This window comes from Mauremys reevesii, linkage group 4 (assembly GCF_016161935.1).
Source record: "Mauremys reevesii isolate NIE-2019 linkage group 4, ASM1616193v1, whole genome shotgun sequence".
Lineage (NCBI taxonomy): Eukaryota > Metazoa > Chordata > Testudines > Geoemydidae > Mauremys > Mauremys reevesii.
In genome coordinates, this window is record NC_052626.1 from 139,261,910 (window position 1) to 139,285,341 (window position 23,432).

Consider the following 23,432-nt stretch of genomic DNA (forward strand, 5'->3'; position numbering starts at 1 on the left):
AAAGGTTGAGGTTACCAGATATGGGAAAATTTGTATGGGTTGGTTAAGAATCATCAGTGGGTCAGCTCTCTCCCTCATTGCCCTGAGAAATTTATCCTTGTCTTGGTAGTGGGTATAGACAGGACAATCACATCTTTTAGTCTGGAGCTTGCTGGGGGCCTGGGGAAAAGGGATCTGTGAGCCCTCCCAATGTGAATGCGATAAATATTGCCCAGTTTTGATATGTCATGGGAAATACTGTCCGTATGTCCAACAGATTTTTTTCCTTCAGTCTCCTCTGGAATATATTTAATCCTTAAATCTTGTATTCTCTGTTTTCCATGACCTCCAGCTTTAATTCTATTTTTTCCTCTTTGTTCAGTTGTTTCAGTTAGATTAATAATGCTGTCCACTTGGTCACTTAATCCTGCTTCCACATCTAATATTTTCCCATTAATTTCATTTTTGTATCTTTATTGTAAGCCTGGAACTCTTCCCTCCTCTCCTTATTCATCTTTTTTATTTCTTACAGCAGGTCCTTCCAGTCAGCCTCAGTGACTGGTGCTTCTCCACCTGCCTCCATTAATTTGTTTGTTGGCAGAAAAGTTACTCTCTTGTTTTGGGATGGGGAGGGGAAAAGATCTTTGTATTGGAGGATTTCTTTCTTTTCCCAGACATCTAGATTTTGTCTTTTTTCTCCTTGCCTGTTGTCTCTTTCAAGATGACTGCTACCACACTCCCTCTGTTTGTCTGAGCTTTCCAAAATGGCCACTGCTATATTTTCTCCCCCAGCCAAAAAAGTATAATTTTATTTTATTTCTTTAAATCTTGTTGCGCTCACCCACTCTCTGTACAGGATGATAAGGATCCAGTTCAACATCTCCAAACTCAGAGTCATTTTAGTATGTTCTTTAGGCTGATTGCCCTGGATTCTGTTGCTGTGTTTTCTCTCCCAGAGCCTGGGATCTGCCAGCTCTCTTCAGCCTTCTTTTATTTTTCCTTTTCAAAACTGGCTCCACGGGTGTGGTGATTCATATTTGAAGCACAGAACGGTGGCTTCACGTTGGCTTGGTTATTTTTATCTTCTTAAATTGTTTGCATTTATTCCCCCTTTCTTGCAGAGAGCTGGATTAACCCAGCAACCCCGTATTCTTCCCCTCACCCCTCAGTTTTGTTTCTCGAGGCTGCAGCTTTGGAGGACTGACTGGAACTGTGATGCTTTGCATATGTAACTTTCTCCTCTGTGTCCTCCCGTTAGAACACAACTGGTTAACTGCTTCCTGCATACGTGACATAATGTGGAATTTATGGCAAATGAAATAAATGTTTTCCCAGTACAAAGCTGGTAAAAACCAGACTTCAACAGATTTTGCTGTGGATGCTGAATTTTTCTTCCCATCCAACACCACGTTTGATTTAGCAGGAGGTCCAGTTGTTCTCATTGTCTGGTGTGTGTTCTTTTTGAAGACCATCAAAAATTATTTGTGCTTAGATTTCAGAACCAAACACAAATTAAATTTAAACTTGAAGCTTGCAGTGAGTGCATGGGAGGCATCAATTGGTGTCGGGTGTTGATTCCAAGGGAACAGAGAAGAGAAGCTTGTTCTGTTGGATTGCTAATGTGAGCTGCTCCTACAGCCAGCTATATTCACAGTCACAACAGGAGGCAGTAGGGAGATGGGTGATATTCCTTGCATATGCAGCAGCACAGTGGAGGGGTAGATCTGGGGTCCTGCAGCTTGCCCCACCTGCACTGAGCCTCTCCTCTGCCATACCCTCCTGAATTAGTCTGGTGCACTCCAGGTTGGGGGAACACTACATTAGGCTCTCTTAAGAGATTACCAATATGGCTGCCAATTATTGCCACTTGTGATGGGAACGTTCGCCAGTGTGGCGCTGCACAAAACGTGCATACAAGTCACAGCACACAGCAAGCCTGGTATGGCAGTGACTTATAGTCACTGTAACTTTGTCCGTATTCCAACCAGTGTATCCAAAGGGAAAGGGCTTGTTCCTTAGCGCAAATCCCTGGGATATTCAGTCCCAACCAAAATGGAGCATACTAGCGCAAGTTGCAACAGTTCCTACAGTGCTCTAAGTGCTCTACCCCAATGGAAAAAGTCACAAAAATGCTCAGTGATCTTTAACAGCAAAGAACTGTGGTGATGTAAGAAATTTCCTAGGGCAGGCATGCTTTATGGTTGAGTAATTTATTAGATTTTCAAAATGCAGGCTGTACTCAGGGTACAGATGAGCAGAGTTGGGTGCACTGTTGAGACTGTGGTTTGATTCCCAGACTGTTGAAGTTTGCATCACCAGCACAGTAATTTGCAGTGAGTTGACTGATGGAGGTAAAGGTCTGCTACTTGAATGATTGCTCCACAGAGCTGTTACTTGTTAAACCAGATGGCTTCATTATTGTTACTGATAGTGACACCCACCAATGGCTTTAGTGGTTTTGATATGTGAAGGAGCATGGATGAAAATCTAAAATTGAGAATAAACAATTTTGATAGAAAATTTGGAGCAAAACTTGGTAGTACAGATTTCTGGTCCTTCTTAATAATACAATGATTTGTATAGAATTCTAGTTGCTGGAAGCCCACAACCTTCCTTCTTCAGAGTTTTGTAGATTCATAAAACATGTTCATGAGCCATAATATTCCAAATCCCTGAGGCAGAAGCATTTGCTTCAGTAATTCTGTATGGGTCAGCAGTTCTGTTTTCTGGAATGAGTTAAAAGTAATCTTTTGGCATGTTCATATGTTTTTCAATGAAAAGCTAATAGGCGTTTATTTAGGATGGTGAATTCATTCAAATATGCTGTAGAAGAGATACTGCTTTACTCTTAGAAAGATTCCTTACTCAGGAGATACTCATACCTGTTACATATTTTATTGTGTGCTTAATCCTAATTTATGAAGACAATGCTGTTTACAGTGTTATTTATCATATGAAGGAATAATTTAAGGCTCTGTGTTTTGGAGGAAGCTGAAGTATTAGGTTGCTTTGCTTGGATAATAAATCCTTGTTGATCACTTCTCCTATGCATACTTGACATAACTGCTTTTGCCTCTTCTGGCATGATAGAGAGCCTCCAGAGAATTAAGTAAAAATTCAATGACTGCCTGTTAAACAAGAGACTAGAGGAGGGACATTTTGCACCTGAGAACCTTGCTACAAGAGACAACCCAGGGCAAAACTTCATAGTTTACTTCAGAGTTCATATTTTATAAGCAGAAATATTCAACCTGCTATGGAAAAAATAGCTGAGCAAAAATTAGGATTATAAAGATTTAGTCAAAAATGATTCTTGAGAAAAACCTAAAATTCAATTTTTCCTCTGCTGTGCCTCATTCAGAGATACCCAGAGACAAAAATGTGTTACATTTCTGGTCTATAAAGCTAATCTGAAAGTTCGTTTGTTTTTAATTGAAAGCCTTTTAAAAAGGGTTTAACATAGCTGGGGAACAAAGGCAAAAAAATATAATAGAAAGCGAAACTGAGATTTTGATGTAGACTGAGCTTCTGGGTTTGTCATACAGTTAGAAAACTTCTGCATTAAAAGCATTGCATTATTATTTTCCAGGTAATCCTTAAATTATGAAATCAGAAATTGATAATCTTGCAGTGCCAATGCTCTTCTTCAGATGCTGCTCTGAAATTATTTGAAGATGGCTGCACCTGTATCTTAGCTGTTCAAAGTGATTTTCTTCCTAAATTCAGATTTCCTTCAAAAAATGAATTGCATAGGAGTAGTTCCATGTAGATGGAAAATTTAAAACATATATCTGCATTCTGAATAACACACAGAGCAAGCAGCCCAAATAATGCTGCTTCATTGCACTAGCTTTTATAAATGAATTAGCTTTTAATAATTGCTCAAGAATCATAGAATATCAGGGTTGGAAGGGGCCTCAGGAGGTCATCTAGTCCAACCCGCTGCTCAAAGCAGGACCAATCCCCAGCTAAATCATCCCAGCCAGGGCTTTGTCAAGCCTGACCTTAAAAACCTCTAAGGAAGGAGATTCCACCACCTCCCTAGGTAACCCATTCCAGTGCTTCACCACCCTCCTAGTGAACAGCTTTTTCCTAATATCCAATCTAAATCTCCCCCACTGCAACTTGAGACCATTACTCCTTGTTCCGTCATCTGCTACCACTGAGAACAGTCTAGATCCATCCTCTTTGGAACCCCCTTTCAGGTAGTTGAAAGCAGCTATCAAATCCCCCCCTCATTCTTCTCTTCTGCAGACTAAATAATCCCAGTTCCCTCAGCCTCTCCTTATAAGTTATGTGCTCCAGCCCCCTAATCATTTTTGTTACCCTCCGCTGGACTCTTTCCAATTTTTCCACGTCCTTCTTGTAGTGTGGGGCCCAGTACTGGACACAGTACTCCAGATGAGGCCTCACCAATGCCGAACAGAGGGGAATGATCACATCCCTCAATCTGCGGCAATGCTCCTACTCATACAGCCCAAAATGCCGTTAGCCTTCTTGGCAACAAGGGCACACTGTTGACTCATATCCAGCTTCTCGTCCACTGTAACCTGTAGGTCCTTTTCTGCAGAACTGCTTCCTAGCCAGTCGGTCCCTAGTCTGTAGCAGTGTATTGAATTCTTCAGTCCTAAGTGTAGAACTCTGCACTTGTCCTTGTTAGACCTCATCCGATTTCTTTTGGCCCAATCCTCTAATTTGTCTAGGTCCCTCTGTATCCTATCCCCACCCTCCAGAGTATCTACCATTCCTCCCAGTTTAGTGTCATCAGCAAACTTGCTGAGGGTGCAATCCATGCCATCCTCCAGATCTTTAATGAAGATACTGAACAAAACTGGCCCCAGGACCAACCCTTGGGGGGCACTCCACTTGATACCGGCTGCCAACTAGACATGGAGCCATTGATCACTACCCATTGAGCCCGATGATCTAGCCAGCTTTCTAGCCACCTTATAGTCCATTCATCCAGCCCATATTTCTTTAACTTGCTGGCAAGAATACTGTGGGAATCTATGGTTTAAGAAAAATGTATATGGAAGGAGTTCTCTAAAATCTTATAGCATAATTGGAAAAACACTATTGCTGCAGTGCACCATCATAATGAGGTCTCCTCCAAAGTAAAGTTACCTGTAATGTCATACTACTCTGAAATCCATTTTCTTTCATCTTAGTACAACTCACTCAGCCACTGTACATTCCTTAGCTCCCACGCACTGCCTGTGATGGGTCTGGGCCCTTTGGGGGATTAACTGAGTGCTAGGGATTAACTGAGTCAAGCTGTTCTGCCAACCTGGGTCCCCTGTACCTGGCCTTGCTGGGTTAGGCTCACAAGCCTCTTCCAGCCAAGCACACAGGCAGAGCCACACCCAGCTGCACAGAGAGACAGAGATACGCTCTGGAAAGATTCAACCTTTGGGGCTTGCTCCAACACTCTGATGCCCAGTCCCTTCAAGGGGTACAAATCCAAAGGTTTTATGAAATTCACCTCCTCCCTCAATGTGGAGGGAGATATGCACAAGTTCTTCACCCTCCCTCCCCCCCCATTAGAAATTGCATAAACTGGGCTATATTATAAACAAGCAATAAGCTTATTAATTACAGAAGGTGAATTTTAAGTGAATATAAGAGATAAGACAGAACTAAGCAGATTGCTGACCAAATAAAGCAAAATATGCAAGCTAAGATCAATATACTTAAGAAACAGGTTACAAAATGTAAATTGTCATCCTAAATGTTGTTTTAGGCAGGTTACAAAGTTTCTGTGGTTCAGCGTTCCAGTTATATTGCTTTTCAGACAGGACCCCTGTCTGTTTGGACTCCCGGCCCTACCTTCCCTTCAGGGGCTTTAGCAGTCTTTCTTCCTTGGCCAATAGGCCATGGAAAGGAGGAGTCCCCTTTGCCTTCCTCCCCACCCTTAAATAGGGTTTACATAAGGTGGGAAACCTTTGTTTCCCAAACTCAACCCCCCTTTCCTTCCAGTGGAAAGTTACAAGAAGTCCCAGGTTTAGTATCAGGTGACAAGACCCGTGTCTCTGCAGGACTGTGGCAGCCGTTGCTCGTAAGCGGTCTCCAGCGTCCACAGGCAGACTGAGCTCTTTCACAGTCCATTGTCTCTGCTAATGGCCCATTAGCCCTGTCTGGCTTTTCCATTGTTGTACCTGAAGCACTGGTTCGGGGCGACACCCAAAGTAACACATTTGAAATATAAATATTTAGTTAATCTTCCTAACTTCAGATACAGAAGTGATACAAGCATACAAATTGGATAATCGCATTCAGTAAAATATAACTTTTCAAATGATCTCTCACATGAGCCATCTTGCATAAAGTACATCTGTTACGTCATATTCATATCATCATATTTTCACAAAGAATTTGGAATGAAACGTCACACAGCCTATTATCTCTGTTGTGTTTGGAATGGAAATGGGGACTTGGCCTCTCTTTTGATTTCTCCTTTTAAACCTGAAGCTGAGTCAAGTGTATGTTTAAGTTCCCAGTGATTTATTGCTGGAAGAACCCCATCTTATTTAAATCATTAGCTAGAAGAAGTGCTTGGATTATTCCACTTAGCTCAGAAGTAATCCACATTCCTATTCATGAGCTGGGACCGGAAGGGCTTTAGATCTTTTTAAAAGTTGAAAGAGGGCGTGTTTGTTCTCCTTTTGTATAATGTGTGGGAGAACAGAGCTGGGACCTACCAAAGGAAAAGATCTTCAGGTACCAGTATAAGGTTTAATCAAGAGAGATAATGTCCTTCTTCCTTGCTTTATTGGAACAAAAATGTAGCAGGAAGTCAGTCATTTCATCTTTCAAGCACTGTTTACAAAGTGCATAGGCATTGTCTGTTTAAGACTGGATATGTAGTGTGTTTAGCACTGGAAATGTGCTGCAGTGGGACTGACTGGTTACTTCTGGGTTCTGTTCTAACTCTGCCACTGCCTCATTGTGTGACCTCAGTCAAGTCTCACAACCTCTATCCCAGTATATCCAGAGAACTTTTTATAGATTGTAACTGACAGTTATGGCAATTTTCTGCAGTATCTTGAATAAGCCTTATTGAATTAAATTTAAGTATCTTAAAAGCTCATTATATTAAAAATGCAAATGTTTGTGTTATTGTGGGATTGTATGTCATTTGTCTAGGAGACATGACTAATGTAAACCTTGCGAAGTGTTATGAGCTTTGAAGCCTTCTTTTAAACAATGCCAGGACAAATATGAACATGTTAGTTGAGTAGGTTTCCTAGGGAAGTGGGGAATGCAAATGCCCACTTCCACCCCATTTGTAGCTTCTCCATGGGGAGATGATCTTTGTCTACAAATGACCTATTTCCACCGTCAAAAGGCCCAAATGGCATAAAGGAGTAACTCTCAGGTTCATGGGTGTTCTTGTTCTGAGCAAAAGGAGTTATGAACTTGTGGACTGTTCATTGGCCAGAGCACTTGTTGGAGTTGGGGCGATCTCTCTAGTAAGCTTATTTGTATGCTTGTAGGTTCTTTTATTGTTAATGTTTTTTCTGTAATGCTTTTGCCTTAAGAATAAATGTATTTCCTTAGAAAGAGCTTTGTGGCAACTTAACTGTATTTAGAAGGAGCTGTGTGGCAATTATGCTGTTTACTGCCTCTAAGGAGAAAAGTAAAGCTGGTTGGCTTAGTCAGTATGACTTTGCGGGGAAATTTGCAGTGTAGCCATGGAGCTATGCAGCCAGGAAGTATCCTGTTCAGGAGAGGGAGAGACATGTCTCTGCTACAGAGAGGCAACAGCTGCAGTGCTGGAACCCTAAGAATAGGTGCCTTTGCAGGACCATAGAGGGAGAATACAGGTACAGTTGCCCCCAGATGCAACTAACCATTTTTAAAATTGTATAATACTGACGAATATTTCAGGGGGAGTTGAGACTTCAGGGATAAAATCTTTGATTGCTTTTTTTAATTGTACTACTGTATACCTTATTTTTTATGCTCTACTTTGTATAATTAATCACCTTTTTTCTAGTTGTTGGATTTAGATACTCCCTCTGCAGAAATATATGATGAGTGTAGGTAATGCAAGTAATAATGACTACCTACTGAAATAAAGACTTTAAGGTAAAACATGTCCTGCTCATAAAAACTGTGGTGAAATGAGTGTCAAAACGGGTTAGATTAATTTACCGTTTTCTGGCAAAACCACAGTAGACAAAAACCACAGTATAGTAATTAGGCTAGGTGAAGAAGAGGCCATGTTCAGCTCTGATGTTGGCCAACATGTACCAGTATATGTAAATAAAAAATCTATTCAATTGACTTCAGTAAAACAGATTTGTTTTAAAGTATGTACTTGTTTAGTAAGTCCTAAAAGGCAAATTCTATCCCCTGATAAATGCATATGGGAACAGTTTGCGCATAGCTAAAGACAATGCGGACCCTAATTTATTAAAACTAAAAGCACATAAAGCCTAGGATTTTCAAAGCAGTCTAAGGGAGTTAGGTGCCCAAATCCCACTGAATTTGTATCCCTTATGTGCCTTTGAAAATCCAGACAAAATCTCATTTGTTTTTCATTTTGATGGTGTTTATAGACTGCATTTCTTTCAGCTTTGGATAGATTAGACTGGTCTGACTTTCTAGGCTCCTACACTAGCACACCAAAATATTTATTTTTTTCAGTGTAGCTAACACATTTTCATGAGTAGTAAAATTTAGTTATTTAATAAGACTGCCCCTTATTTTTACATCATCTAATTTTACAGTTTGCATTACCTGGCAGTGTCTGCTTTTAACATAATAGTAAAGTTTAATAATTTTTCCACATGTAATTTGTGATTACAGATTTTAATTAGGAAAAAAAGTTTTGATTCTTTTCAATAATACAATTTAATGGAACTCCCCCCTGTGATGGGTTGTCACTCCCAGAATGCAGTCTGGAAGCAGGTGGAACCAGTGTGTCTCCTAACCATTCAGCTGGGCTGGTCCCTCTCACACTGCTCTTCTGGTGATTCAGCCAGCCTCTCCAAGCCCTGTTATCACCCAACAGGACAGCAGGTGGCATCACACACCCAACTGAGCTACCTGAGTACTTTACCTAAGCCACTCAAGGATAGACAGATAAAACAGCCAATTTCCTAGCTCCCAGCCTTGCATCCTTGCTAGAGTATAAACCTAGTATTATACCACTTTGCACTGCGCAGGGATCTGTACAATGCAAGCTCATTAATATAGTTCGCTTTCCCATTGATGTGTGAAATATATGCACAACAAGCCTGTGTTAACCAAGCTGAGATTTTCCCAGACACTTCACTCAAAGACACACTGATTAACATAAAACAAGTTTATTAACTACAAAAAGATGTTAAGTGACAGCAAACAGATCAAACAGCAAACAGATTACCTAGCAAATAAATAAATAAACTGCAAACTAAGCCTAATATACTAGATAGATAGGATTTGAATTAGCAATTTCTCATCCTGACTGATGATACAAGCAGTCCACCAAGTTTCCGTACACAGGCTAGAAATCCCTTTAACCTGGGACCAGCACTTACCCCAGTTCAGTCTTTGTTCCTCAGGTGTTCCCTTGTGTGGGGAGTGAGACCCTGAGATGATGTCACTCCCCAGTTTGTGCAAAAATACAGGTACCAGAATGAAGTTCAGTGTCATGTCACATGCCCTTGTGTTCCTTGCTGAGTCATAGCAGCCATTACTTATTGGCTGGCTGAAATGTTCACAGGAAGGCTAAGCTCTTCCATGGTCCATTGTCTTTGTTGATGAGCCATTATTGTACCTGAAAGACTAATTGTGGATGTTACCTAGAGTAAGCACATTTGAAATACAAATACATTGTCAATATTCATAACTTCAGATACAAAATTGATACATGTACAGAAATAGGATAATCATATTTGGCAAATCATAACTTTTCCAATGACACCTCACATGACCGATCTTGTACAAAAAGGATAATAATTATGCCATAATCATATCATACTCATCACTATGATGAATATGGGGTGCAGTGTCACCCCCCCATTCCTCTCTCACCAGAACTGCAGGAAATATATTAATCAAGCACTGTTAATGAAATTATATACCGATAACCATATTCCTCAAAATCTGAGTTCTGAAGTTTTTCATCCTGTCAAGAATTGCAATCCAGAACTGAAACAAGGGGAAGGCAGACATGGAGTGCTGACACGGCATATACATTTCTTCTAACTGTGGAGCTCTTAATGTTCATATAGTCAATGGAGAACAAAATGGATGCCAAACTTGCTTGGGTCTTTATGAGCAGGTTTGAGCATGGGTTCAACCTATCTAAAGACGAACAAACCTCCTGTACTTTCAAGAAGCCTTGAGTGCTGGCTTAGCCACTTCCTGTGATTTGATTATTGGAGCTCTTCACTAATGACCTTGCATGTCACTTTAAAATGGATCCAAGTCACAAATTTTGTAAAGGAGAATGGAATTTACTGAACAGCGTATCTCTTTGCTGAAATACATTATTATTAAGGCTCCTGAAGAGCCAGAACATGATTCACTTTGCTTCTATAAGCATCTTACGGGCACTAAAAGCCTCAATGGCTTTGAAAAGTAAATCAAAGTGTCTGGATAAAAAAATGTCACTGTTATCCACATTGATTGTAATATTATCTTAGTGTTCATCGCTCCTTGGTGTTTATCTAAGATAAAGCAAAATAATATTTGTATTAAAACCACCTATAGTTGGTTTCTCCGTGAAATTGGAATAGAGCTTTTTACCCTGAAATTCTAACATGTTTATATATTTTACAGTCACATTAACCAGAAAACCCAGTTTGAAAATCCAGTATTGGAAGCCAAGAGAAAAAAACAGCTAGGCCAGACTGATGTTGGCCCTTCAAAACGAGGTACTTTAAGTGGCTGTTTTTCACTATTAGCTGCAGTATCTTTATGAATGAAGAGCAGTCTTAAAAGTGAGAGTTTCTGGGTGTTTTAGTTCAAGTAGATCTTCATTTTGTGTTTTTGCCATTAGTTTAAATGTTCAGTTTGCTCCTAAATAAGTGGTTTTTCCCTGACTTCAGTTGAGATGACAACTTGGACTAAATTAACGTGCCTTAGTGTATGGAGTATAGTCCAGAAGTTAAGTTGAAAAACAGTTTTAATCGGCATTTTCACATTTCTGGCATTTTGAATGCTTATTTATGAAACCTTGAAAATGTTGCTTTAATTTAGTTAGTTGTATTTAATTTTCTAGCTTTTTCAGAACAAGTTACTGGTTCTGTAGCAGACAGTAGACATCATAGGTCAGCTTGTGTCTGTCAACATCATAAGTAAACTATGCACATATAGCCTTAACAGGCTGCAGTTGGTCAAAGCTCAACTAATGTCTGACTATTGCAAGCTGAGTTTGCATCTTCATATCTGAGTATGTATGCATTATTAATGCCTTAAGGCAATATTAGTGTTTCCTGTCCACTGGCCAGATCATTTGTAGTCCCCACAAAATTGTGAGGGTTTTTGCAGTTGAAACTGATCTAAGACCTTAAAGTTGCTTAAGCAGCTTAAACCATTCTAAAGCTGGTAGTCAGAACCAGCTTGAACAGTCCATTTGGTTAGGCAGCAAGGGAATTGGGAGAGCCAGTCAGAGGGTGCGGGTGAAGCAGCAGCACTGAACTGTTAGGCTTCTGGCTCTTACCAGTTTTGTATTGGGCCTTGTTAAGAGATTAGAGCACAGAATCAAGGGAGCTGGGAATGGAGACACGATAGTTCTAGTTCCAGCTCTGCTGCTGTGCCGCTTTATGGCCTTGACAAGTCATTTAACCTGTTGGTTCCCTTAACCCAACAGTTAAATGGGGATAATACCAGTGGCCTAGCTGCCTATTTCATAGTGGTGTTGCAGGGATTAACCACCCTTTGTAAAGTGCTTTTTGCATGTAAAACATTATAAAGCTGTTTTAATGCACTCTTATGGTGCATATGCACACAACACATCTGAGTGCATGCCTGTACATTTAATAAGGAATATTGCACGCTCCAACACAATTTTCAAATGCTCCTAACTTTGTCAAATTAAACCAGTTTTTTTCACTAACCCTCACAGTGGGTTATAATCATGCCCACTTTCAACCTTCAGTCCTTTCAAAACTGTCATTTGATTTTTTACAGAAAAAGGGTTCCTGTTTTCCACTCTTCCATAATTCAGAAGTTGCTGATGGTTTTGGTTAAATGTTCAAAAATTTCCTCTTGTCCCATCCCGTTTTGCAACATTATGTACATTCACAGACATGTTAATTGGGTATTTTCAACCACCTTTTTTTCTTACCTTGTTAAACTATCTGGACTTACCTATGGGTCATTTCTTAGCAGAATTGCTGATGATGACAGATCATAGAATCATAGGATTACTGGAAGGGACCTTGAGAGGTTATCTAGTCCAGTCTCCTGCCTCATGGCAGGACTAAGTATTATCTAGACCATTCCTGACAGGTGTTTGTCTAACCTGCTCTTAAAAATCTCCAATGATGGAGATTCAGCAACCTCCCTAGGCAATTTATTAGTGTTTAACCACCCTGACAGTTAGGAAGTTTAACCCTCCATTACTGCAATTTAAGCCCATTGTTTCTTGTCCTATCCTCGGAGGTTAAGAAAAACAATTTTTCTCCCCCCTCCTTGTAAACAACCTTTTACATACTGGAAAACTGTTACCATGTCCCCCCATAGTCTTCTCTTATCCAGACTAAATGTGTTGACTTCTCTTTATGTGCAGAATCAGAGAAGTCACTCTTCACCAGAGATCCAGCCCAACTTACAGGAGCCCTTATACGGACATCATTGAAGAAAAGCACTATGGGATTTGGTTTCACAATCATCGGTGGAGACAGACCGGATGAGTTCCTCCAGGTGAAGAATGTGTTGAAAGATGGACCTGCTGCGCAGGATGGGAAAATTGCGCCAGGTGAAGTAGCATTTCTCCATTTCAAGTGATGCTGCTTGGCCAAAAGAGAGGGAAGCAGTTGATGGGCCATGGGGAATTAGATGACTCCACCTGCAGACATTCTTTTTGAAACAGCCCCTTACCTGAAGCTATCATCAGAGTGGGGAAAATATTATGCAGTGTCCAAAACCCTCAATTAGAAAAGAAGCAATATTTTAATACAAATCCGTGTTTTGGAAATTTGTGAGAGTTCAGTGGTTCTGTCTATTGCAAATCTTTTGCTGCATGTTGCAAAAGATTGTCAAGCTCAACCAATGGGCCACTTGAAGGATCCCTTGAACCTATCGTGTTCATTTTATTGTTTTTGTCATTTCCTGTTTGGAGCTCCATTGTGCTGGGTAGTACACACACATGCAGAAGGTAGCAGTCCATTCCCCCAAAAGCTTATGATCTAATTTAAGAGAAGACTCTACAAATGAGTATAACAGACAGAGTAGAGGAGCGATAATTGGTTAATAAATATTTTAGATTGTAGTCCTTAATGAGCTAGCTCAATGTGATGGTAGTATTAATTTTAAACCTTGCTGCTTATGTGCGTTATTGTTGTGGTATAAACTGTAATACAAGTTATTTTTTTTACAGTATTTGTTTTGTGAACTTAGTTTCCTCTGCCAATCATAGTTAATTGTTACTAATAAAATTTGAGCTGGTAGGCTGAGAATTTAAAAGATTGAAATTATACAGTTCTATGTTTCTTTCTTTTGAGACTTACTAGCTTCCAGGGTTTTGATGCTGAGGCTGTGTGCAATGTAATAATATTCCAAAGACAAACTTGTGCTTTAGTTTTGTTAAAATAGTTACTGAATCTAGAGAAGTATATAAAGAGATTTTTCTCAAATAGTTTTAACATTATATTGGACTGGCTACTTATGATGATTTGGCCTGCTTTGTATACTTCTCCGTCTAGTATATGTTGCCTACTCACAGCTAAACTCTTGTGATTCTGCCTCTAGTACAGTGATACTCAGACTGAGTCTTGCAAGCCACAATTGGCTCTTTGCAGCACATGATATTAAAACACTCTGTGTTTTAATTAACAACCAATCAGGATGTTTTTACTATCTTCTTAACCAATTGTAATGGATAAAATCCTTGGTCAGTCATTTTGCTGTGAGAATAAATGTATCTAATATATAAAAATTAAGTATTTCCCCCGTACTGTTTAAATATGAATCTATAATACTATAATAAATTAAATAATGAATTTATGCTACTATGTTCTTTTGGGTAATGCTGATCGTTAATGTGGCTCCTAAACCACTGAGGTGTGAGTATCGCTGCTCTGATATATGTTAACAGTTAGATTTCTGCTAACATAGGTCATTTACAGATTACATCGTGCATGTTGATTTTTATGGACCACCGCAATCTTCTTTTGGATTATTGGAAAGTCTAGCTTCCACATATGATAAAATTTGTACATTTTGTCTAGTGTACAATTTTTACCATTTAAAACACATTTTAGTAATGTGGATACTTTCTTGAGTTTTCTGTTCTTTTCAGAAAATGATTATTGCTACAAGGGGAATAATTTATGTAAATATTCCATTGGTAATTTTCTTTTCTAATCTGGATTAGATTTCTTAATAATCTAGCTTCAGACTCATTTGCCAAGAGAGGCTTGAGGAACTCCAGCCACCGAATAACTGGCGTCCCATTGGAGCAGTAGATTATTTAGATTAGTTTAGTTGCTCCTGTGCTTTGTGACGCCCAGTGTTTCCATTTCTTTACGTCTAGTGCCATGTTTCTTGCACCGTTGTGGTCCATTTCCATGATAGCGACATCTTTTCAAAGGTTCTATTATGTGTTATGTAGTGTCTTCCTCTTTCCCATCTTCCATCAAGTAGTATGTAGTCAAGGGCTTCTCTAAGAGTACAGTTTTTGACATCTACACAACATGCCCACATCACTTCTTGATTCTTTCTTGAATCATTGTCTCTACAGTCTGTTGGCCATTCCTTTGTAATCATCAGCCTTAGTAACTTTATCCCACCACAGACACCAAGTATTCTCTGTAAGCATTTCTGATGCAATGTGTTGTGTTGTATCTGCATTGTTTCCATAACTGTAACTTTAGGTGGACAGATAGTTATCCTGACTCATAAGCACAGGTCCAGGCTCCTCATTCAATATATTGCATAGGGTACCCTTATCTGTCACCGATAGAAGTGCCGGGTAGTTTTGGATGCCCCAGTTTTGGGAGCAGTTGGCCATTTTGCTACACCCACCCCACCCATTCAGCCAACATCTGTCCAAACTGACCGTGGCAAGTGTGATCATGTAAGGGCTAGTTTCAGAAGTTGCTGATGTGCTGCTGCCAGCAGCTATGTTTGTATGCCAGATAATTAGAATCATTCCTAAAATTAAAATATAAAAATAAAAATTGAACTTTATAATAATCCTTTGCACTCCTGACACACCATTTTTGCAAGGATCTCTGTGTGCTTTACAAATCCCCTGTTAAGTGATTTTGTTCTCATCTTACATGTGGGAGACAGAGAGGTGGAGTCATTTGGCCTAAGTCCCCCGCTGAGTCAGTGGCAGAGACAAGGATAAATTCAGTTCTAATGACTGAACCTCACAGCCCTTCTTAAAAATGTAAAATAAATGGAAAGTGTGTTAAGAATGTGGAGGTTATCTTGCAGAGGGAGCAGAGCTTGGAGAGAGATGCTGATATGCACAGAACAGTGGGTGCTCTCTTCTTTCACTCCTCCTTTCTGTGGCAACCTTGGTGTGAAAGAGAGGAAGAAATAAGGCAAAGGTCAAAGGAAATATTAAAAAAAAAGAAATACTTGTGAAAAAAGTGTTAAACTTAGTGTGTTTAATGAGATTTTTAGTCCTGAGCATTTGAGTATTTGAGATGTGTGTAAAGTATATGTCTTATCTTTCTGTATGGAGAACACAGGAGAAGCAAGGATAGCAGGGACTGGATGCTACTAGTTATTCCTCTATATAATGAGTAGGAATTTTTCAGGCCATGCATCATTCACAACGCTACTTTGATTCCATAAAGGCAATACGCTTTCCTAAACAAAAAAAAGAGGGGTGGACTTTCTGTATGCTGCTGCTGACTGTGGAGAGTAAGATCTAGTGAAACATTGCATTTCATTTCCATTGCACAAATTCTGTCAGTCACTGAGCAATATTTTTCAGCTCAAAGGCTATAAATAAGACAGAAAAGAGGGGTTTTGTTTTTTGCCGGTATTTGGACATGATGCCTACTCTTTAACAAAGCTTCTTCAAAATCCATGTCACTTCAGTTGCTTTTACTTTCTAGTGGTTCCATGCATTGCTGCTAATCCACCTGCAGTATGTTACCTGTCAGTTTTTCCTACTAGGCATTTGTAAGGCAAGGAATCCAATAATAAAAGCACTCAAAGCACAAGTAGGCGACACTTGGAATGAGAATGGTTCCTGCGCAGTATGTGCAGTAAAGATAAAGGTTGGTGGTTCTAGCAAATCACACACTATACTCTGCTATATTTGAAGTGGCATAGCAAGGATTTCCTGCATTTGTGGACAGCACCTGTTCTCATCAGCTGCAGGCATTTGTAGGGAATGTCTGTGCTTACATGTCTTTAATGCACACATCCCTGTACTATGAATTCTCTTGAATTTACAGCTGTAGGTTATGTTACTGTCTCTCCAATTTAATAAAGGAACAGAATTTGTATAGCTTACTCTTTCTATTTAAGTATATTTTCTCCCTTCATGATGATGTAATACTGATGCCATCATAAAATCCTTAGTCAATTGCCATGAAATACAAGCTCCACAACATGAAGCAAAACTTAACATCAACGTGCATTTTCTGACCAAACGCAAGAAACAAAGTATCCTCCTCAGAGGGATCACTATCTATAACCCTTTGACCACTACATACAACTCCAAATATAGTGAACAGCTCTGCAGAAGGACTTCAGAAAAACTGAGGAACCATCTCCTGCGCTTCACATACTCCAGAAGGGACACCCCAAACAATAAATCATCACACACTCCCATACGCTGGAAAGAAAAAAATCAGGAAACCTACTTGGAGATCATGGAAAAAACCCAAAACTATTCATTAAAAAAACAAACAGCCCAAACCTGGTGACAGCTGTCCAGCACAGAAACAAAGAGTGAAGCCAGCTACAACAAGTCCACAACCCACAGAACATAAACACTGGGCAAAACCGTGGCACCAGGACCCACATTCACACTACACAAAACCCCAACATCATCGATTTATTAAGACTATTCAACTGGAACTGAGTTATCTGTACTCCCCAAGTGATTGAACTTCTGCCCCCTGGCAGAACCTGATACCATACTAACGTGGAGAACTAGAAGAATTATTTTGCCAACTCCGCCTCAAAGAATTCTTTCACAATATTGATGACACCCTTCCCTACCACATCCCCATCAACAGTCAGAAGAAAAAAAGAATCATCTGACCGGGCACCCCACAGTGGACGAAACCACACACTTAATCATTACACTGATTGCTTCAGAAAAAAAAGTTGACACTGAAATCCTTAACAAAGATCACATCCACCACAATCTCTCCACCACTGAGAGGACAGCTATGCAGTCCCTGAAATCCAACCACCAGATAGTGATCAAATCATCAGACAAAAGGGGTGCCGTCATAGTTCTGCTCCCATAACTACTACGTGTATGTGAAACCAGACAATCACTACGCTCTCCAATGAATTCACACAGAAAAATGATAAACGACCAAAAACACCATATCATCCGAGGGTGAACACTTTTCACAAAACAATCACTGTATGTCTCTCTTCTCAGTCCTCATCCTTAGAGGAAACCTGCACAACACCTTCAAAAGAAACATGGATCCTTAAATTCATAGGTTTGCTAGACACTAAAAGTCATGATCTTAATAAAGATACTGCATGCAGGGCCGGCGCTTCCATTAGGTGACCCTAGGCGGTCGCCTAGGGCGCCAGGATTCGGGGGGCGGCATTTTGTGCACTCCCCACAAGGTGCGCGGAAGCTTCCGGTTCCGCTCCCGTTGCGCCGCAAAAGAAGGACCTTCTGCCGATGTGCCGCAGAAAACAGCGGCAGGTAATCGAGCAGCTCAATGACGGCCACTGTCGCCTGCGGCATTTCGGCGGAGGGTCGTCTTTCCGCGGCGCGATGGGAGTGGAACCGGAAGTTCCTGTGCGCCCCGTGGGGAGTGCACAAAATGCCGGCGCCAGAAATTCTGGCGCCGCTCCTGACTGCATGTATGGCTTTTACAACAATCTGTAACCCCCCTTCTTTGTCCTTTGACTGGAGAGGTGTTAACGGGCCACTTCACCTTGAATGGTCTCCTAGACTGTGTGTTAAATACTTATGCAAAACAATCTTTTCCACCCTGTATCTAGTTATGACATGGAGTACTTTTCCCAGACCTGAAAAAGAGCTCTGAATAGGTCAACAGCTTGTCTTTCACCAATAGAAGTTGGTCCAAAGAAGATATTACCTTATCCACCTTGTGTCTCTGGTCCATTGTCAGGCAGACATTGTACTGGATGCCACATACCCTATTTACATTTTTTGGCAAAGTCAGATATTTTGATAGCACTTAACATAAGAACAGAATAACATAAGAAAGGCCGTACCGGGTCAGACCACAGGTCCATCTAGCCCAGTATCTGTCTACCGACAGTGGCCAATGCCAGGTGCCCCAGAGGGAGTGAACCTAACAGGCAATGATCAAGTGATCTCTCTCCTGCCATCCATCTCCATCCTCTGACGAACAGAGGCTAGGGACACCATTCTTACCCATCCTGGCTAGTAGCCATTTATGGACTTAGCCACCATGAATTTATCCAGTCCCCTTTTAAACATTGTTATAGTCCTAGCCTTCACAACCTCCTCAGGTAAGGAGTTCCACAAGTTGACTGTACGCTGCGTGAAGAAGAACTTCCTTTTATTTGTTTTAAACCTGCTGCCTATTAACTTCATTTGGTGACCCCTAGTTCTTGTATTATGGGAATAAGTAAATAACTTTTCCTTATCCACTTTCTCAGCATCGCTCATGATTTTATATACCTCTATCATATCCCCCCTTAGTCTTCTCTTTTCCAAGCTGAAGAGTCCTAGCCTCTAATCTCTCCTCATATGGGACCCTCTCTAAACCCCTAATCATTTTAGTTGCCCTTTTCTGAACCTTTTCTAGTGCTAGAATATCTTTTTTGAGGTGAGGAGACCACATCTGTACACAGTATTCGAGATGTGGGCGTACCATGGATTTATATAAGGGCAATAATATATTCTCAGTCTTATTCTCTATCCCCTTTTTAATGATTCCTAACATCCTGTTTGCTACTTTCAGTAGCGTGAGCAATCCTGGGCCTTTGCATCCTGAGATGTCCCCTTAAAATCTTTAATATTTTCTGCAAAGAAAAAGGAAAGTACAAATTGTACAAATATATATAATATAATGTGTGTGTTAATTGAGTGGGAAGAGGCTTGGTTCCCATATAAATGCTTAATGCTCAACTTTTCTGTTAGGAAACCCAAAATTTGTTGTCAGCAGCCTCCACTCTCAAATGACCCTATAACAACAAATTTATGTATGCATGTGCACCCTAGCCTGTGGCCACAAAGCCTCCCGATACAGGAAAAATATCACAAGGAACTAGGTTTTGATTATCAGCTTCTGAAAGCCCTGGTTAATAAATAACAATGAATAATACAGTTTAAAAAAAAAAAAAAATTCCCTGAGTGCCCTTTATAAGAAACAAAAAAATTATTCAGGGAACAGCCTTTTCCTTTCAAAGGAACATGCACTAATCACCATTTTAAAGGATTGGGGTGACTTAAAGACTAATAACATTTGCTCTTTCAATTCTTGATTTTTTTTTTATTTTTTTATTTTTTTTACTCTCCTTTTCCAGTTTTGAGCTAGGATGAGTTGCAGCTGCTCTTCATTCTTGCAGGATTTTCTAATTTTAGATTCTGGTTTATCTTAACCATGCATGACATAACAGCGGGCTTATGTGGCATTGCATATTATTCTTGTATATTTAAATTGCTTACATGAGGGCTGTGGAAACATTTGACTTAATCTTCCTTGGCTGTGTTGTTTGTTCCTTCATTTTTCTCAAGTTCTCTTCTCTTCTCTTCTCTTCTCTCTCTCTCTCTCTCTCTCTCTCATATATTTAATTTAAATTTTAAAAAAAGTATAAAACAGCTTGTCAGACTATAAGTGCAATATGCATTCAATTACCAAGTTATTTGAATGAAACACTTCCTGTGGCTTGCATGTGGTCTAGTGATTAGAGCACTGGTCTGGGACTTCGGAGACCCGAATTCTATTCCTGGCTCTGCCCCGGCCTGCTGGGTGACCTTGGGAAAATCACATTTGCTCTGTGCCCAATGTTCCCCATCTGTAAAATGAAGATAATGATACTGATCTCCTTTGTAAAGCACTTTGAGATCTGCTGATGAAAAGTGCTATATAATAGGTATTGTTATTTATTCCATTAACACTTATGAATATATGGCCTTCTCCCTGAAAAGTAACCATTTATTTCAGCTTTATTTCTGCTTTTTAAGCTATACATAAATATATACTCTTCTGTATAAACAGCTTCATAAGATTTAGGACTTGTTCAGTCTCATTTATTGAATGGTCTCTGCTCCCTGTATACATGTAATGTAAAAACAGTGCATTTTCTCTGCCTGGGAGCAAATTTGGATCCAGGTCTATGTTGTGAATGGTCGCTGCCAAAAGTAAAATGCCAAATGTTAAAACTGACAGTGGAACAGCAGTAAGAATAAATAAAGCAACACAGAATGGGCAAGTGAGGAGGCAAGAGAGGTGAGAAAACCCTGCACAATGTGAGGAATTAAGCACATCGTGGATATTAGTTACAGTGGTTTAATTAAATTGTCTCTGGAACCTATAATTTATACTGCCTTCACTAAGATGTGTTCCCATACCCCTGTGTATTGGATAACTGCTCTTACTGTTCTGGTAAGAAAATAACTTATACTTAACAGCTTTAATACTAATTCAAATAACAAAAGAACTTAGTGTCTAATTCCTAACTCTGCTGCTGACCTGTGCTTTGACCTTGGCAATCTACTTTTCTTGTCTTTCATATTCCCATATCTAAAAATGAGGATAGTATCTTACCATTATTGTATAGTGCTTTGAGATTTTCATATGAAAAACTGTATGTCCGTACATATAATAATTTTTGAGAGTTATTATTTTGGAGACAAAGAAGCCGAAGCGTCAGAGGGATAGTCGTGTTAGTCTGTATCCACAAAAATATGCCTATATCTGTAATTTTCACTCCATGCATCTGAAGAAGTAGGTTTTTTACCCCTGAAAGCTGATGCCCAAATAAGCCTAAGTGATTGACCAGTTTGCTAACTGGAAATATTTCCATGCTCAAAAATGTACACATGCTGAAACAGACTTTCAAGATGTAACACTTGCTGTTGTTTAATATGCACAGATCAGAATGTATTTTCAGTCAAAGCAAAATCAAAATACAAAATATAGAGAGGCACTCAGGGAACTGTGTAGAATCTTAGTTTAAGTTTAGCCAATCCAACAGAAACCAGAAAAAAAATCTGTTTCATTCTGGATTGAGTTTAGACTGTTGTATAACATGAATTAAAGTATGACAGCTGCTTGCACTAATGTGTGCACTGTTTCCTTTTCTGAAGCCCATATAGTGTCATTCTCTAAATCTGTGGCAGATTAAATTGTATATATTTAGAAGAGTGTCTTTTTAATTTAGTCTATATTTCAGCCAAGAGAAAATCCCTACCATTCTGGTAGCATAGGGCTAAGGGAAATGACACAGGCCCCTATGCAGTAATATCTTAAATGATTGCCCATAATCTCGCTTTGTAGTTACTAAGGGCATGGTAAGCGTTTCATTCTGCGCCCTAGATTAGAATATTTGAAAAGCAGATATGGTTTAGTTTCTGATTTTAATGATGTTGAACTCATTTTTATAACAGGTGATGTCATTGTAGACATAAATGGCAGCTGTGTCCTTGGCCATACCCATGCAGATGTTGTGCAGATGTTTCAGCTAGTTCCTGTCAGCCAGTATGTGAATATGACTTTGTGTCGTGGTTACCCGCTTCCTGATGACAACGAAGATCCTGCTGTAGACATGGTTACAGCTACACCCATCATCAATGGCCAGCCAATGACCAAGGGAGATATCTGCATAACCAGCCAAGATTTAATACCTGGAACAGTCATTTTAGACCAAAATGGGAAACCGGGTCACATTTTGGTCAATGGTCGCCTGAACAGCCCTTCCATGGACCCAAGTGAACAGAGGATCTCCCTATCTTCTCCAGGAGGCTCCCAGCCAGAACTAATCACTATTCCTCTGGTCAAGGGCCCTAAAGGATTTGGGTTTGCAATTGCAGACAGCCCTACAGGGCAGAAAGTGAAGATGATTTTAGACAGCCAGTGGTGCCACGGCCTTCAGAAGGGAGATGTAATCCAAGAGATTTACCATCAGAACGTACAGAACTTGACACATCTGCAGGTGGTGGAGGTGCTGAAGCAGTTTCCAGTGGGAGCCGAGGTCCCGCTGCTTATCTTAAGGGGAGGTGAGTAGGAATGAGACTTTATTATAGTTTATCCTGTCTAATATGGAGGTGTTTAGAAAGTGATATCTAAGCACTGTACAAAGCTTTAGAAAGTAGAAAACGGGCTGTCAGCTCAATTCTCTACCCTGCTCTAGGTTTAAACCATGCCCCTGGTATTGAGCATGTTATTAGTTCTGTTTTACTGTAGATTTGATTGTAGGCTGCTGCAGAATGCACAGTCTGTTATGGCTCTTCAGGGAATATTAGGGCAAAGGTGCACATCGCACAGACTGACCTGAAGATAGCAGGGAATAGGGCTTTTTCTTTCTCCTTTTGAGGGTGGTCCAGAGGCTTTGGCTTATACTATGAAGGTGATCGCAGGTGTCTTTCAGGGAAGTGTCTTTAAGATAACATGGGCCTTGCCACCTGGAACTCTGGAAATTTCTCCTTTTTGTGTGTATTTATCGCTTAATTGCCGTTCATTGCAGATCGGAACATCTCCTCTCCCCATAGACTAGCTGGTAATTAGCATGCATTTGCCAGAAGGCTCAGTCTGATGGCTGCCAGACAGGATCCTTTCTGTGCAGTTTCCTGGTTATTAATGAGCTCATTGGTGCCCTCTACAACTTATTTTTTTCTTCTATTTTTTTTATATCTGTTGTTTGATTCCTGAGAATATTCATATTGGTATTACTTATAGTGACTTAATATTGCGTTTTGCTGCAATAAGGTATCTTACTGACATTATCTCACCCTTTATATTGCCAACAGAGGCAAAGGAAATGGGCACAGGCTGTTTTATCAAAGACCCCCCCACAGGGGTTGCCGCTGATGCTCACTACATAATCTCAGGCCACAAAATAATTGACCTTTTTTGAGGATATGTGATGCAGTAACCATAATACTTGGCATTTATATGACCTAATTTGTCCAAGCATCT

The 23,432-nt window shown here is 40.0% G+C and overlaps 1 protein-coding gene across 1 annotated transcript in view; it reads left to right on the forward strand.

Annotated features, from left to right (window-relative positions):
* MAGI3 (membrane associated guanylate kinase, WW and PDZ domain containing 3) overlaps positions 1–23,432 on the forward strand; it is a 206,943-nt gene that overhangs the window by 143,119 nt on the left and 40,392 nt on the right. Inside the window, 3 exon segments of the mRNA XM_039533521.1 lie at positions 10,750–10,844; positions 12,704–12,892; positions 21,905–22,513. Of these exon segments, the coding sequence (XP_039389455.1) occupies positions 10,750–10,844; positions 12,704–12,892; positions 21,905–22,513 (893 nt within the window).